Consider the following 19,062-nt stretch of genomic DNA (forward strand, 5'->3'; position numbering starts at 1 on the left):
CTACTTCAAATAAAACATATGGAAAATGACAATGACAAGTAAATAAACAGTGATAAAATTCGGCGAAAATGTTTATTTTCCAAAGAAAATGTACGTGTGATTGTATTTTACAATTCAAGAACTTGTTGTAACACAGAATACATCGGTAAATATAGGTGTTACTAAATATATACTGTAGTATCAGATAATTAGGAGATATGGTCTACATTTGATCTTTGACCACATGGAACTATAATTAAATAGAAAAATCGTTCAGTATGGAGGAAAAATCGGTAAGTGGCATCGAGAAAAAGATAAGGTTTAGACAGCCGACCAAAATATTATTCAAGCAAGATAGTAAGATCGAAGATTTAATTGGAAATGAGTATAAGGAAAAAGGTGATATGGACTATACAAGATCAGGTGGGTAGTATGTTTTATGGAGATTTGCCAAAAAAACGTTTATGTCCTTTAAGATTCCGAAAATTATATAGTATTTGTGTGTGATATAATTTAATGGACAATATATTTATAGCAAAATCTCCATCGCTTCTCTCGTTCCTTCAAGTTGAAGTAACACGAGATTATCTGCTTGAAAATGATGAAGAACGCTTCAGTGCCAGAAGGGAAAAGATTTATTCCTTTATGAGAATACCAAAAGAAGTTGAGAAGTTTATGCAATATGGCATCATGCACTGTACTGACAGTTTCCTTTTTTTGTACACTTTCTTGCCTGTTCGAGTGGTTCTAGCGTTGTGGGCGCTTGTTACAAGACCATTTTCTAAATGTTTTGGGTAAAAAGTCTTTGATTTTGTATATCCTTGTTTTATTTATTTATTTTTTTTTATATAGTTTAAATAATCCAAACAGGAAGATTCTAACACCAGCTGAAATCTGTGATCTATTAAAAGCCATAATTCTAGTCTTTTGTACCACTGTTCTATGGTGTTTAGATACGAATATGATGTACCACATGATAAAAAGTCAGTCTGTAATAAAACTGTATCTATTTTATAACATGTTGGAGATTGGAGATAGGCTGTTTAGCTCTTTGGGACAGGACACTATAGATGCACTGTTCTGGACGGCTACCGAACCTAGAGGGAAAAAACGGGAACATCTGGGTGTTATTCCTCATCTAGTTTTTGTCCTTGTTTATGTCAGTATCCTTTTTTCTTTAAATGTGATGAGTAATATTTTTTTAATACAAAAATTTGAAATATTTTAAATAGTTATCTTATCTCAAGTGTATTCATGTTTATGTTGATAATTTAAAAAATATGTTATGTAAATACACAAACTAACAAACATCAATAATGTTATGTTGTTTTGGTATAGAGAAAATCAACTTTTATCATATAAATACTTACTTTTAAAAGTATTTTTTTATTAGGAATGTTAGAGGTCAATTCAGGAGAATATATGTCTCTATTAGCCTTTGTTCTTAACAATGACATCATGGTACAATATAAATAAGTACCCACAAACCTAATTAAAATTTGTGGTTTTATTTTCCTTAAAGGTTTTTAGTATTGCATAGTATATTAGTTCTATTTCAAGCTACAACACTTAATGTAGCGGTAAATTCAAATAACAAGGCCTTATTGACAATTATGATGTCTAATAATGTAAGTATTTTGAATGAATATACAGGGTGACACCTGAAAAAGCTCTATATCAATTTTTCAGTTAGAGATTTTCATTCAATTTTTTTTTAAAGAAATTCTGATATTTGAGCTTTATCAGAAAAATGGACCATCCTGTATATATATTATATCAAGTAATATGTTTTTTATAGTTTGTAGAATTGAAGGGAAGTGTGTTTAAGAAATTTGACAAAAACAATTTGTTTCAAGTGTCTTGCAGTGATGTGAGGGAACGATTTCATCTTGTCATACTTCTCTTTATTGTCATTCTTCAAACACTAAGGGAATACAGTTGGAAAATCGATAATGTATGGGTACTGTTAGTGGATTGCTTTGCGGTACTTTTTGCAGAAGTACTTGTGGATTGGATTAAGCATGCCTTTATAACAAGGTAGATATATTATTGGAATATCTACTTTACATTATATTTATGCAAAATTTGAAAAGGAAACTTTTAAAATTCAGCCAATAAACCCACTTTTTAGCTCTCTTATTTCTTTATATGTTGCATTTGACAGATACCTGAGCAGCAGGATATTTTTTAAATAATTTTTAATATAATTCAAACCAAAAACTAACGAAAATATCAAATTTTACTTAAAATAAAAAAAAAATCCATATGATTCAGACTTAATTTGTGACTGTAAAATTTGTCCAACGATTCAGGGAAGATTTTGACAGACAGTTTCTAAAAAATGACAGAAAATACAATGTAAGCTCCATGCTCAGAACTATAAAGTACTTCAAAGAACCAACTGAGAGTTGTACCAAACACAAATTTGACAGCTGTTTGAATTTTGGACAATTCGCATTGGTTCTTTGATGTGTCTTTTAATAAGAGTTGGTTACACTGCAGTGGACTCCAATGCAGCCACAGGGGCCTGTATACATAACTTGCTTCATAGTTTTTTTTTACATTCTACAGGGTGGTCCGAACTGTATTCCGGAAACTTCGGCAACATATTCTGCTGATAAAAATAACTAAAAAGTTCATATAAATGTACGTCCTAAAATGTTTAGTTTCGGTGATACAGGGTGTAGAAGTTTTATTTTTATTTCGATTTTTTCCAAATAATTCCTGAAGTAACGTAAATATTTGGATGAAAATTGGTGTCTGGGAGTTTGACATGAGAAATTTGATTTTGATGTCAATATGGCTCCTATTTGTAGGGGGCGCTACCTACATGTCTTTTAACTGTTTTGAAGATTAATAACTTGTCGTCCATACCTGTATAAAACTAGTGAGTGAAAATATATACATTTCCGTGATTTTATACGTAAAAAATTCCTCTTGGTAAAAATCGCTACAAGCAACCGTTCTCAAGATATTTAGAATGGAAATAGTCAATACATATCATTATTGGCTAAAAATAAACATGTTGAGTAGATAGTTATTTGACTGAAATGAAATATTTGGGAACTTTTTTTCTAAATTAATTATACATTTTTCTGTCTAACTTTTTCAGTCTAATAACTATTTAGTCAATTTTAATTTATGGCAATTATGACAGTTATTGATAATTTCGATTCCAAATATAATTCGCAACCAAATATCTCGAGAAGCATTACTCGTAGCAATTTTTACCAAGAGACCTTTTTTTACGTAAAAAACGTCGTAAATATATAATTTTTTACTCACTAGTTTTATACAGGTACGGACGAAAAGTTATTACTCTTCAAAACAGTTAAAACACATGTAGGTGGCTCCCCCTACAAATAGGAGTCATTTTGGCATCAAAATCAAATTTATCACGTCAAAGAACTCCCAGACACCAATTTTCATCCAAATATTGACGTTACTTCAGAAATTATTTAATTTAATTAGCTGTAGTGGCCCATGTATGGGACCATACGCAGTTCTAAGGACGATGCTTTACTCGTGAATTAAAAAGACACAGAACTGTCACTCGCATGCGCCTTCTTATTGTACAGACTCTATGGACATTTTTGATTACAGTGGGTTGCTATGTTGTAGTCCGTTCTTTGAATAAGAAGACTAAGGAAGGAGCATAATGCTATCCATGTATTCATGCATGGTGGGCGGAAAAGCCACCATAAAAGCTCTCTAGGGTGGGGATCCTTGACAGTTCTGTTTGACGATTCATTTGACACATTTGAATTTGATTTGAAATTTTGTGGATTTGTCAGTCTTTACGGAGCTGATTTTATGTTATTTATTATTTATTCTACTACTGATAGTTGTATAAAGGTAGTAAATCTAGATGGAAATTGTGGCAGAACTTAAATTAACAGTGACACTATCGCGATTTATCGAAAAAGACTCTAAAATAGTTGGTTGTGTAGCGTGCGGTAGATCTCGGCAAAAATTGAGTGAAATAATGGAACAACTTTTCGCTAGTAAGTGACTATATAATATACATACGTGTAGTAAACCGATCATTTATGAAATTCACTTAAATTAACTAAATTATATATTTTTCTTGCATTTTAGCTTTTATTTATTACTTGTCAAAGATTAGATGTCAAAGAATTTAGATACGTTAATTTGACTTACCTGCTTCAGTAGCGTATCGGATGTTTGTGTTAATAAATACTTATTATAACTTATCTATTTTTATTAGAATTATATATTTTTGTAACAATTTTAATAACTACCAACATTTATTCACAACGTAAAATAAAACAACAAATTATTGAGTCTACCCCACGTCTACCCTACATCATAGTTTTACATTTTTTAAATAAAATTAGAACGACACTGATAAACCGGAATTTAAGTCGGCCATATTTGAGGCCCATCGCGGTGTACCTAAGATTTTTGATATGCTCCTTCCTTAGTCTTCTTATTCAAAGAGTCTGTTCAATTAAGAATTTACGACATTGACATTTTTGTTTGTAATATTAAATCAAAAGTAACTAGTTTTTATTTGTCAATTTTTGGATGTCGTTTCTCGAAATCGTCTCTCCATTTGCTGGACAGACATCCTATTCTTATAAGAATACCAGTATATTCCCTTGCTTTAATTTTTTACTTACAGCTTTTTTATAATTTTGATTACAGATTTAATGAGCTTCATTTAGACGTGTACAAAGACTATCGGACCAGCTTAGCCTACGACTTGGCCCAGAGTAGACAAAAACACGCCTTTTCTGACCACTCGGACTTGGTAGCCAGAAGAATGGGTTTCATCCCACTTCCTCTCGGCGTTATCATGTTCCGCGTGCTCTTTACCTCGATTAATATCAAAAATATACCGGCTGTCATTATTCTCCTTGTTGCCTACCTTTGTCTGTGGTCCACGAAAATACTGAACAGTATATTTATACTGGGGAAGGCTTGTGCGTTTATCTCCCAACACAAAATGGAGAAGAACCTTCAGAGTAGTCCTTTGAATAATACAGATGTTAAGGAAAAGCTTAAAGACATCGCTACTAGTCCTCAGCATCCGGTTTACGAGCAACCGAGACGAGGAAGCTACCTCAAAAGCAGCTTCCCATCTATAGGTAGGCATTGAAAACACAAATTTATTTGAATTTTTATGTTTTTTTTTACCCAACTCGTTTATGATTTTTTTATGGATCTACATAGGCTTGGTGCATTTCAATTGATTTCAAAAAATTAAGACCGCAGCGCTCTCTACGGCAGAAATCATAAATTTTCGCGGTTCATATTGATCGCAATAAAATAATATTGAAATCGTGGTTTTGGCATAACATTTAAGTATTTTAGTTTTTTTGCTAGTGCACTTATTGAGACTATAAAACACTCACGTACAAGGTTTGTGCGATGTAACGCTGTTTCGGGTAGTAAAAAATAAGTAAAAAAGAATCCGAACTAGGCGTTGTGTTGTGTTGTGACAATGTTAATAAAATTGCTGAAAAAATGCTAACGCGTAAAGGAGAGCGTAATTAGGGCATTGGTAGGTGCAATAACATTCAATAACTCAACTTTCCCGGATATTCAACTCTCCCGAAACAACATTTTATAGCTTTATAATTTCTTACACCGATTTGATCAATAGTAAAAATGGATTCAAGCAGTTCGACGAAACAAGTGAGTAAACAAATTGCTCGTTACATAATCAAAAAATTAAATAGTCATATACTATAAGAGGATAAAATATAATTTGCAATATTAATGGTATACTTTTTTAATCAACTAGTGATTAAATGTTTTATATTGTACATCTAAAATTTTATCTATGTATGTACCTTTAAAAAATTTCGTTATAGCCGAAATTAAAATTAATGACCCCACTAGCAATTCCGGTGCGTAAAACTATGCTCGCTACCGTAGTTGTACTCATCTAAACATTTTTTTTAGCTGGTATAATAAGTTATAATAGCTAGACCTTCTGAACATATCAAAATATTTACTTTTTTATTTTTATTTTTAGAAGTTTCACAAATTATACTTCTTAACACTTAGAATAATTATATAATAAATTTCTCGCATACTCGCTATTTAAACCCGTATGTTTGTATACAGGGTGGTCCGAATTGTATTCCGGAAACTTCGGGAGCATATTCTGCAGATAAAAAGAAGTAAAATCCTTTTTATAAATGTATGTCCTAAAATGCTTAGTTTCGGAGATACAGGGTGTAGAAGTTTCATTTTTATTTCGATTTTTTCCAAATAATTTCTGAAGTAACGTCAATATTTGGATGAAAATTGGTATCTATTAGTTTTTTGACATGCGAAATTTGATTTTGATGTCATTATGACCCCTATTTGTAGAGGGCGCCACCTACATGTATTTTAACTGTTTTGAAGCGTAATAACTTTTTGTCCGTACCTGTATAGAACTGCCGAGTGAAAAAATATACATTTTCGTATTTTTTTACGTAAAAAATATCTCTTTGTAAAAATCGCTACGAGCAACCGTTCTCAAGATATTTAGAATGGAAATAGTCAATACATGTCATTATTGACGAAAAATAAACACGTTGAGTAGATAGTTATTTCACTGAAATAATAAATTTGGGTAATTTTTATTTTTTTAAATTAATCATAAAAATCAAAAATTGATGATAAAACAGTTTCTGTTGAACTTTTGGCACAAAAACTTTCAAATTTATGCTCTCAGTCTAATAACTATTTATTCAACATGTTTAATTTATGTCAATGATGACAGGTATTGATAATTTCGATTCCAAATATCTCGAAAACCAATACTAGTAGCGATTTTTACCAAGAGACATTTTTTACGTAAAAAACGTCGTAAATGTATATTTTTTTACTCAGAAGTTTTGTACAGGTACAGACGAAAAGTTATTACTCTTCAAACCAGTTAAAAATATGTAGGTGGCGCCCTCTACTAGTAGGAGTCATATTGACATCAAAATGAAATGTCTCATGTCAAAAAACTTTAAGACACCAATTTTCATCTAAATATTGAGGTTACTTCAGAAATTATTTGGAAAAAATCGAAATAAAAATGAAACTTCTACACCCTGTGTCATCGAAACTAAGCATTCTAGGGCATACATTTATACGAACTTTTTTACTTATTTTTATCTGCAGAATATGCTGCCGAAGTTTCCGAAATACAATTCGGACCACCCTGTATATCAGTTGTTTACGATATTCTCGATGGTGGCAGCACCGGCGGAGAATGCACCAAGCCTATACCGGGCGCGTCTCAAAAGTGGCTCACCCCTATAACGTTTTTATTTTTACAGATAAAACAACGATATTTGGTATGTTAGTACATGACATAAATTGTCGGTCACTACCGGTTTCACCGGAAATGACTACAACTTTTGATTTTTAAATGTCACCCTCGGCATTTTTTTACCTTATTCGATAGAAAATGACACTTTGAATCGAATGACATATCATATGTCAACTTTTGACATTTTGGCATATGGTTTATTTGAAATTGTAACATGCGGTTCATAACGACAATTTGACTCAAATTACCAAGTGTGTGGTATCAAATTATTCGTAAAAAAATGCTTTTTCCAAATATGCTAATGAGCCACCCTCGTTCCATTTGAAAAAATTGAGATATGATTACAAATACGATTTGGGCATCTTTTAAACAGCCAGGGCAAGACACTAGAAACATTAGACGATCAAATCTATTTTTCCAAGGCTCTTTGATTACAAATTAGTGTTTTTAATACAGCCCCACGGCACTCTAGATTGAAATTTAAAATAGAATTTGTTTTTGAGTGATTATGTCAAAAATTGACATATGATATGTCATTCGATTCAGAATGTCATTTTCTATCGAATAAAGTAAAAAAATACCGAGAGTGCCATTTAAAAATCAAAAGTTGTAGTCATTTCCGGTGAAACCGGAAGTGACCGAAAACAATTGAATACGTCAATCAATCCCAATTTATGTCATATACTAACATACCAAATATCGTTGTTTTATCTGAAAAAAGAAAAAAGTTATAGGGGTGAGCCACTTTTGAGACGCACCCGGTATACATACTAAATCAAAGATTAACTAAATACAGTCATATACAGTTCTGATTTTTTTTAAGTTTAAGGTTAGGGATATTTGAGGTGTATTTTTTTGAGAATATTTCCTACTTCCGGTTCAATCGGAAGTGGCAACTAGTTAGCTTATTTTAAATATAACTACACAGATATACCGATCTGATCATTCAAACTGCGTGGTGTGGATTTTAACGTGTAAGACAGTCATGTAGACAGTTTAAATGAAAAATCAAATGTTTTAAACAGAGATAAAAGTTAGGTTGATACATTTCTTCTACGCAGTATTGCCGGATTTTACATCAAAATTTCAAACCGAACAAGTAGGTGTTTACAAAAATATGGCACCTAGGGTCGGAACTTTATTTTTCACAATTAGTTACTTATTTTACTACAGCTGTAATTGATTATATTTAGCTTAGATATATTATCTTCATTTCAGTAGTATACATGAAAGTTTTTAAAATAGTTTAATTTTTTCCTACACACGTAAAAACCGGCAACACTGTATCCCGGTTTTGATTTTGTATCTCTGTCTGTCAACCGGTTATTTATTATTTATCTCTGTCACATGCATTAAAATACAGACCACGCAGATAAATTATCAATGACATGAAATTCTATAGTGTGTGAGTTCAAAAAGAAAGTATACCTCAAATAACCTAAAACATCCAGATTTGTATCTAAACTAGATCCAAATTTTTTTGAGAGAGTCTCTAAATTAAAATTGACCATTTTAGATGTTAAAAACGATGATTTAATTGTAAACTCACCTCCAAGTGACCTTGGCGCTTCGGCCATCTTTGCCAATAGCACCGTTGATTTGAAGAACGCAAGCTTGAATGAAGAACTGCTTAAAGTTAACGGGGAAGACATCAGGATAGAGCAGACTTCCGAAGAAATTTTGACCAGAAGCGTACCCGACTTCAAAAAGGAACTCAGCGAAAACGAGCTGATGTCCAAGACTGAGATGGAGAACCTGAAAAAAAGCGAGAGCGAGCCAAATCTTATCAATATGGCCGACAGTCAGTGTAAAGATACGTAAACGAGGTAACATTATAGGTATACAGGGTGTCCCAGGATGAGCGTGCGTTAGAAGTTGCTAGAGAACTACAATAATATCTAGATGGAGATTTTTTGCACATCACTGTTTCACAACGAGATCTATCGATTAAAAATATTTTCAATATGGCGGCACTTCCGGAAATACCGGAAGTTGACAGCAACTTCCTTATTTTAAAGTGCCCCCATTTTTTATTACATACTTAAATTCTCTGTAAAATTTCATGAATTTTGATATTAAACAGTCTATACTTACCAATAACCGTTTTTGAGAAAAAAAATATTTAAAATTTTTGGACGAAAAAAACTGTCTGTCAAAAAAATGTGTATAGCCTAAATGTCAAATTTAGTGATTACCACAACCACTGCGACATAAAGAGAAGACATGTGGCTATCTATTTCAAAAATTAAATTGTTCGAATGTCATAGAATAATGGCCGCAGCTGTCATGGAATTAAGCGATTAAAAAATTATCATAAACCTTTTTTTTCAAACTTTTTTTTATTTCACTAGTGTAAATATTTTTCAATTCGTTACTTTTTGACTATACATGTTCCTATACCTAAAATAAATCGTTTTTAAGTTATTTAAGATTGAGTTTTAGAACGTATTTTATAGAAAATATTTTTAAGCGATAGATCTCGTTGTGAAACAATGATGTGCAAAAAATCTCCGATCTAGATATTGTAGTTCTCTATAAACTTCTAATGCACGCTCAGCCTGGGACACCCTGTGTAATAAAGGAATATTGATATAGGTGATGTATATAGTACTGGAACTTTTTGTAAATAATATGTTTTACCTGAGTGCTTTATAAATATGTCGATATAATAATTTAATTGTATTATTGTCTAGCCTAATAACAAAAATCAAACGAAGATGCGTGTAAAAATATGGATATAGTTCATATAAAATAAACTTTCAGTCATGTGATATTTTAATCAAAATATTTTAGGAAACAAAAATAGATTAATTATAAATGTATAAACAGTTATTATTTACATCAACAAAACTTACCTTCTTAACAGCACTTAAGAGACATTACTGCCGCTTTCCCGTTCAAAATATTCTAATAAAGTTGCGATGAGTTTTTTTACGGCTATTAAGCTATCTTGTACACTTCGCACTAAAAGAGTGTAAAATCGCTATTTTGGGGCTTACTCAACCGGGTCTCACAATGCAAATTCACCTCAAATATCCATTTAGTTGGTCATTGGCAAGCACTCTCTCATTGTACATGAAAATAACAAAACAAACATTTACTGATCTGGAAAAAATTGATAGTTAAATAGTAAGACTCACCCGGGGGTACTCCGCCCCCTAGCCACTGATATATTCTATTCAATATATCCCATTCCATATTTTCCATCTAATTCAAATATCATTCGGTTATATATTGGTTAATCATCTTCAACAACTAGCTAGTGTCACCTGAAATAGTATAGGGGCTTCCCCCGGACGCAATTCTGCCGCTAAACAGATTCGCATCCCAATCGAATAAGCTAATTGGGGTACCTCACTAGTCTCTCTACCCTAACGCCGCATCGTGTCAATGGAGAAGACAAGGGAGACCTCAAACTCTCAAGACCAACCTCGAAGGCAAGACGTCACAAGAGGTTTTCTTCTGGTCAAACGACCCATTCCCTTACAGTACTGGCAACGTTTATAGTCAAAAGACTTTCAACCCCCAAATATCAGCTCTATGACAAAACACAACTCAACAGCCGGCCGGCCTATCTACTACTGATTCGTCTCCGGCAAGCTAAGCCTCCTCTTACATCACAATTTTACCGGATCGCAAATATTTACGTTACTTGCCAATGAATCATACTATTTTCTCTAATCGACTTTCAAATAGAGTGTTTTAGCATTACTAGATAAATAAATAGAGAGTTTCCGAATTATAAAACCATTATTATAACCAACTTATTTTCCAAGTTTTACAAGAGGTTCTAAAAAGAGCTATGTTCGACTGCAAAGTCTGCTAATAAACCTTTTTAAGCTTTCACAACACAATTCATTTAAACCAAAAACTCGTAATACAAAACTAAATTGTCAAAACGAATGACAATGTCAGGAAATAAATAAATAAATGTGGTAACTTGACATTTTTTACAGCAGAACTAACACCTGAAACCCCAGCGAGAAATATAAATTTCAGTTAGTCAGCCCATTGCCGAATATGTCCATGGTTGGCAAGAATGAATTTAAAAATCGCGCCCTCGATTACGTAACTAAAAGTTTAATTGGTGTCAAATATATGTTATCATTAATTAAATATTTTCTTTTGACATTAGATGATACACGTCCAACTTTTTTTGATTTTTCCTATATTTTAAGTCATTATATTTCTAATCATTCACAAACATAATCAAAACTTATATTAAGGATGTACATAATTTTTAGCACCATTCAAAAATATCACTGGTTTCTGCAGTTTTTTTCACATCACTTTTTCATTGAAGTATTTTAGCAACTAATTCTGTGTTGGATAAAATTTTAAATGTTTTTGGTTAAAGATATTTCGAATTTCGAGATGTATGTACTTCATTTTAAAAATATACTTTCATTTTCTCTCACTTCCGGTCTAACCGGCTGCTAATGCTGCATAAGTCTATTTCACCCGGATATCGATTGAACTGCGATTGCGCCAAACTCCGATTGATTGTTGTTTTAGTTCTGTTTGGATTACTTTTTATTTGTGCGCGTAAAAGAGTGATTTTGTTTAGTTTATTGTTTTCAACTATTTTTTGATATTTTTCCAACTCCATGATAATGTGTTATAAATAATAAAAATATAAATAAAATTGAAGGTTAGGTGAAATGTCAGTCAACCACTTCCCTTTAAAAACACCGACCAATGAAAACTTCTTCAGGTAAGGCATGCGCAGTTCAATGAATATCCGGGTGAAATAGACTTATGCAGAATTCCATATTTCTCTTTCACTGTTTGGGCTTCACTTTTTAGAGATTAGGCTGAGTATATGCTTTTTAACTGTTTTTTTTGACACTTTCGGTTAAGCTGTATGAGAAATACTCTCCATAACCTAAAACATTGAGATTTTGACCCAAATTAGATTCTAAAATACCCCTAATATACAGGTGGTGTGAAAAATATCTGCAGACGACACTAGTTTTGCACTAGTTTAAAAATGATACTAATATATCATGCCATTTTAATGGCCATGCAGATTTTACACTGAATGATTGATTTTTAATGACCATTTTAAGTTTGAGGCTTCTCCAAGATTGCCTTTGTTTGTCTCTGATCCTGTAATTATTACTTTATAGTTTCGAAACTAGCATAGTAAAAACTTATTTTTGTACCATAAATAAGTAAAAAAATATAAATAAAAATAGTATTATTATTTTATTATGTATAGTTTATGGTGCTAGTTATTTAAGTAAATGATTCATTATATGTTGTTTTTTTAGTAATTGTTTTGGTTGTGACGAATAATAAGAATGATGACAAATTTCATTGTATGTTTAACTGCATTTTTATCAATTCATTTTTTCATTGTGTACTTATTTCTTGTTGACTGGTTTGAATAAAATTGTTTTTTCACTTTTACAAGTGTTATTTCTTTCAATTTATGTTTTGTTTGGTTTTAATAAAGACTCGTTAACTAAAGTTAGTTTGTGTTTAAATCCCAGGTATTGAATCATAAATATAACAAAACTATAATTATATAATATATGTACGAACGAGTTCAACAGAAATTAACAGCTATTGTCATTTCATGGGCTACTCTGACGTGTTTTTTTTTCGATAATATTTTATTTATGCGTATTAATGGGGATGCTGTCAAATATTCTCGTATGAGTATTTATTTATGTCATCCTAAAATAACATTTATGTTTTTCATTGTAAGGAAATGCTCTAGAAGGATCTTAAAATAGATTTTTCCGGAATAAACTGAAACCTTACAAACAAACAATATTGATATAAAAAATATATTGCTGCTCCATCCATCATTCGCACTTTCCCAGAACGGCTGAAGAAAACAAAGACTAGGGACGTAGTTAGGACATTTTAAAGACATAATATTAACAACCTAGTTTTTTTAGTATTTAAGACATATTATTTGTTCTTACAATATACGGTTATTATATGGTATATTTCCCGGAACACGGTCTATCAGTTTTTTTGCGAGAAAAATTAAAACTGTATAAATGTTGGAGAATTTTTTTATTCCCATTTAAAAAAATGAATACAGGGTCCGGCAATACTGCGTCGGGAATCTGTAGCTCCCAGAATAAAAAACTTAGGATGTATTTCTGGAAAATATTTTAATTTCTATAGGGTGACTCAAAAAAGCGTGAGTGGATTGGGATGATTTTTTTAAATGGAACATCCTATATATTATTGAATTTTTGGCTTCCTTTCCGTATATACTTTAGATGGTCTGTACTTACTTTGCTATAAATATGGTAATCGTAAATCATACAGGATGTTTGAGATTCCAAGCCAAACTTTCTAAAATATAAAATAATTTTTCTACGTTTTTTTTTAAATAGAACACCCTGTATATTATTTTTTCTATAGATGGAGAATTAAAAAATAAACATTTTTTGTATTTAGAGTATTTCAAAATTTTTAACAATTTCGCAGATATATGCGGTTTCATATAATATATGACTGTGAAACAAAAGAATTTTGAAATACTTTAAATATAAAAATGTTTATTTTTTAATAATAAAAAATAATATACAGGGTGTTCCATTAAAAAAAAATTATTTTATATTTTAGAAAGTTTGGCGTAGAATTTTGAACACCCTGTATGATTTAAGATTACGATATTTACAGCGAAGTAAGTATATACCATCTAAAGTAAAATACCTAGTAGAGTTTTGATTTCAGGACAATTCTTGTATTTGAAATAATTTTTTTAAGGAAGTTTTAAAAATATATATTTTTATTTATTTATTAATATCTCTGGAATTATCGAAATATATTTATTCATATATTAAGATTATCTAAAGTGATCTGAAAGAAGCAAAAAATGCAATAATATACAAGGTGTCCCATTTAAAAAAAAATCAACCCGATCAACTTACACTTTTTTGAACCACCCTATAGAAGTTAAAATATTTTCCTGAAAAACGTCTTCGTACATACTTTGGGGTTGCACTTAAACAAAATTCTCAAGTTTTTTATTCTAGGAGATACAGGCACTATACATGGCTGTCAAATATCTGAATAAGTCCAATCTGTATCAAGGAAGTCTTTGTTGTAGATTCTGTGATAAAGATCCTGAAACAGCAGAGCTCCTAATCTGTCACTGCGAGGCTCTGGATCGCAATCCACACGGTCTATTTGAGAAAGTAGCGCTACAACCGGAGGAATTATCCTCCCATTCTATCAAGAACCTCCACAAATTGGCGCAGTGTACAGGGATACGAAAATACGTGCAGACATAGGAAGGAGATAAAAACAATGGGCCTTTAATATTGAGAAAAAAATACTCACCCTGTATAATTTACCTGTAATTACCTGGAATCAAATTGAAATTAATAGATTTAACTAATAACAGCGGAAATAACCTGACCCGGTTCTGTATCACGCCGCCCACGTTTTTCGTTCGAGTGCCCATCGACTGTGACGTAAGCGCGTCGTCTTTTGACGCACGGCGTCCCTCGCTGACGTCACGGGCGACGCTCTACGTCGTTGCCATTGGTTACGCGAGATAACGGCGAAGCTGCTAGGGTCGCATTATTATCAATTGCACGTGTGTGTTATCATCGGCGTCGTTATCATTGCCAATGCTGCGAAGGTTAGGGCCAGCCAGGCGCTTATAGAAGGGGATGATTATAATTATAAAGCGCAATAGAATTATTTTTTCCATAGCAACTGTTAAAATTGCCTTATATCTATCAAAAATAGTAGATAAAATAGTACTTTAACCGCAAGGGTAGATTAAATGATACTTTAACAGCGAGGATAGGTTAAAAACTTTATTTCTTCTCGCTCGTTTTTTAATTGCATACATTTTTAAAAAAATTTGTATTCCTTTTCATAAGTTATTCGGGATTTAAAATTTAAATGGTCGTGGATATGGCGTTTCCTGAATATCTGTTGGTAATTTACTTATTTCGTTTTGAGTCATTTCTGGCTCCAATTCAATCAGCAATCGACACGAAAGAGAATTAAAAAATATTGACTCAAAAACTGACAACTAAAGAGACAGCTTTATTTATTTGTCAAATTATATAGGAACCAACGCCAACTTACAACAATATTTTTTCTACTCGTAATAAATTCCTGAAATAATAAGTTCTGAATATTTTTTAAAACGTAACTCGCTATGGAAAAAATATTGTTTTATACACGAGGATAAAATACCATTTTATCGTCTAAATATAAAAATAAAAAATAACTATTTTTTTTGTTTTGAATACACAGTTTTTTATCCATCTTATCTAAAGGAATTACATGAGGTAGTGTATTAATAAGATTTTTTGCCACAAAAAGGGGACTGAATGACACATTTTTGACAAATGAATCAGAAAAACCAAGCCTTTTTACGCTGGTTAATTTTGTGACAATAATGATAGATACTTTTCAGGAACTGTGTTCCTTAATAATAAAAATTTCAGGCAAAACAGAAACCGAATACAATATACAGCTTGTAAATAGCCAAGTTAATTCTTTTTTATTATTTTGTCAAATGATTTTATTTTTATATATTAATTTTACGCAATTTTCACATTGTGTAGACTTTAAAATCGCCAATCAAATCCAATATTTTGTTTCTGGAAAACGGCTTGAAAGAAGAAACTGAAAAATAAAAATATCAGGCTACTTTTTATTACACCCTGGATAACAAAGAAATAATATTATAAAGCAGATTCCTGGATCTGCCTCTTGGTTACGGGGGAGTTCTTTAAATCTAGTTAATATTAGTGTTTTATTTGGATAGATTGAATTACTGTTTTATTTTGATAGAGAATAATTTCTCATTTCACTTTCCATCATAAATTTTCGACCCAAAAGACGAAAGACCCAAAATCCTTCTTCATAAATATTTACACTAGTAAATACCGCATTTTCCATCACAAATGGTTTCTTCTTATTCCAAAAACGCTCCACCATGGCCAGGGTTGTATTTTATCGACTAACATCGGTCCCTCCCGATCTAGTGTCCTTGAATGGGTCTTCCCTAAGACCGTTTTCCGAGAACTTGCTTTCAGGGAAATCATAAATTCCACTGGCTATTGATTTTCCGCGAGCGATACGTTAAGGGGGGACAAATGAAAGGAGGGGGGATGATACGTTTGCGCAACATGATGAAAAGAGAGAGAACATCCTGTTGTTTGTGTATGGAATGGTGTACACTGAGAAAACAAAATATGAATACAAACATAGACAATATAATTTGGTTTTGTTTTTTTACTTTTAATTGTCTAAATTCCTGCATAATAAATACTAGTTGAATGAATTCATAGCATCGTTTACAGATTTCTCTTAATAACAATAAAAGAACATTGCTTTTAAATAATGCCCGTGGATTATTTTTGTTGACATCAGGTCAATTAATAATTTTACCAAGCGGATATATTGATAATGTTACCAGTATTACTCATCAAGCAATACTACTCTTATATTAATCAATTACGGCCGTAGACAAACATATCAAATACAATTTTATATACTAATTCATTATAATAAAATTAAACCATAAAAATATTGTAATTATATTCCTGCAGTTTAAGTGAAAAGTTTTGTTCCTAAATATCTACTATTTATATAATAAACGCGTATTTAAATATTAATTCTGTGGAATATATATCAATATAACATAAAAACAAGATGTAATTAACGAAATATCATCGTAATAACAGCTATTTTAGAAACGTCTAGGTTTATTATTTATTTCACTGAGATTTATGAAAAAAAATCCTTTGCCTCGGATACAGATACCGCCACGTTTTGGAAATAGCTCAAAACAAAACAAAATTGAACGAGGCAACTAAAAACGCCAAAAGAAATACCCCCTCGCTTTCCTCACGAGTAGTTTTCAGGCGCTTTTAAGAATCGAAAGTAGGTCGAGGAAAACCAAAGTGGGTCAGGACAACTTGCAATAAATCGATTGGGCAACGAAATGCGACCTTGACATATTTCGAATTGTTTCTCGCATAGTGTGTACGCTGTTGAAGAGATGAATCCACCACAGAGGTATAGACATTTTTTACCTGTTTTAATCTTGCGGACACGCCCACATAGTCGACTGGCTGCTTAATGAATAAGCTGTGATATATCTAAGATCTTGATGAAAACTTTTTTACGTGTAGAATATATCGAACTGCAACGACAAAGAGAGAAAATGTTGCGAAAGATAGAGCCGGAGTTATAGTGAGCTGCTGTCGTCATTTCAGTCAAGCTTACTAGCTGGAAAACGGATTTCATTCATGAGTTTGAACAATGCTCCATTGATTCGCCCTTTTAATAATGTAGTAGACCATTACCAACAGCCGAGCCGGTCCGCTGGTAATAATAGATAAAAAATTGAAAGTTGGTTAATCGAACGGGGGTTATTTTGGGAAACACATAATTACGGAAAATGGGAAGGTATAAGTATAAGCCGGAGTTCGTTAAATAATCCATAATAACATTTTCATTAGGGAACTATCCGGTTTTAATGAACTCTGAACTATAAAAAAACAAAGAAATTCACAAAAAATTAATTTTCAAATAAACAAGTTGTAGGTACTCACTCCTCTGCCAGCTGGAAATTCTGGGGTTGTTTTATAGATCATTACTCTTGCTTGATTCTTGCTTGGAGTTTTATAGTTCATATCAAATAAACTTTTAGTCACGTGATTAAGCTTGACCGGCACAGCGTTGCCCACTTTTAAATAGATTCTTTTAATCAAAATATTCAAGGAAGCAAAAATAAATTAACTGTAAATATATAAACAGTTATTATTTATATCAAGAAAACTCGCCTACTTAACAGCACTTAAAGGACATAAAGGGCCATTATTACCGCTTTCCCGTTCAAAATATTCTAATAAAGTTGCGATGAGTTTTTTACGTTATTAAGCTTTCTTGTACACTTCGTACTATAAGACGTTCTAAAAAGAACAATATTCGACTGCAAGGTCTGCTAGTAAATATTTTTAAGCTTAAAGTATCACAGCACTATTTATTTAAACCAAAAACTCGTAATACAAAATTAAAATGTCATACATATACATACTTACATCACAGAATATCTAGCTACGCAACAGAAAAATACTCGAAATGAAAGAGCTAAAATTGCACAAATAGAATAATAGATGGCGCGACAATATCATAATCAGAATATAATTAGAAATTTTGAACTTTCGGTTTTGGATCGACGGCTCGTCGACGGCCTTGTAGCTCGGCTAAATATGCACAGTTGCCAGATTCAAAAAGACTTGAATTGGCATCCCATTCTTTTTATTGTGTATAATGCAGTATGTGTTTCTTTCTATTCTTCTTTTCTTATCAGGTACACTTATATTAATTATTCCTTTGGCTATTAAAATAGTTTTAAGTATATTATTACAAAACATATACATTTTTAATATACACTACCTTATAATGTTAACTAAGAAAATACCTTTAATTACCTTTAAAATTTTAATAATATACAGGCCGATTAATAGTGATATTTATTAATGCTGGAACGTTAGTAATGGTTAATAATTTATTAAAATGCAGTACAAAAAATGTTAACTGACTAAAAAAATACTATAATAACAAATTTCTTCCGTTTGCCACGTTATTTATATAGACCTAGGTAGATTTTAAAAAGTGACAGAGGTACAATTAATAATATATTAGTTCGGCATAAAAGTTGCTGTCACGACATGACGACATCGAACAATAAATTAAAATTCGTAAAATAAATTAAAATTATTAATTAAACAAATCTTTATGAAGAAACGCAAGTATATCAAATTTGGGATCGAACCAATCGAACTCCAGGAAAT

At 31.7% G+C, this 19,062-nt stretch overlaps 2 protein-coding genes across 2 annotated transcripts in view; both read left to right on the forward strand.

Moving 5' to 3' along the window:
• The window catches only part of LOC115882709 (putative serine protease K12H4.7), a gene marked incomplete in the record, with an annotated part of 747,005 nt that overhangs the window by 34,231 nt on the left and 693,712 nt on the right, over positions 1 to 19,062 (forward strand).
• LOC115882706 (protein TAPT1 homolog) lies at positions 8 to 9,088 on the forward strand. The gene is made up of 7 exons (XM_030900927.1): positions 8 to 402; positions 515 to 773; positions 832 to 1,142; positions 1,510 to 1,607; positions 1,778 to 2,016; positions 4,648 to 5,090; positions 8,778 to 9,088. Exons 1-7 carry the CDS (start codon positions 258 to 260, stop codon positions 9,080 to 9,082), a joined length of 1,800 nt encoding a protein of 599 aa, XP_030756787.1. The 5' UTR covers positions 8 to 257; the 3' UTR covers positions 9,083 to 9,088.

The sequence above is a fragment of the Sitophilus oryzae genome, unplaced genomic scaffold (assembly GCF_002938485.1).
Source record: "Sitophilus oryzae breed Bouriz unplaced genomic scaffold, Soryzae_2.0 scaffold_179_pilon_pilon, whole genome shotgun sequence".
Lineage (NCBI taxonomy): Eukaryota > Metazoa > Arthropoda > Insecta > Coleoptera > Curculionidae > Sitophilus > Sitophilus oryzae.

What these genes read in the sequence shown, in the direction of transcription:
- LOC115882706 (XM_030900927.1), top strand. Translation starts at nt 258, where the DNA reads ATGGAGGAAAAATCGGTAAGTGGCATCGAGAAAAAGATAAGGTTTAGA. An exon ending in AAGCATGCCTTTATAACAAG is followed by an intron (nt 2,017 to 4,647) that starts GTAGATATATTA and finishes TTTTGATTACAG; the next exon opens with ATTTAATGAGCTTCATTTAG. An exon ending in AAGCAGCTTCCCATCTATAG is followed by an intron (nt 5,091 to 8,777) that starts GTAGGCATTGAA and finishes TGACCATTTTAG; the next exon opens with ATGTTAAAAACGATGATTTA.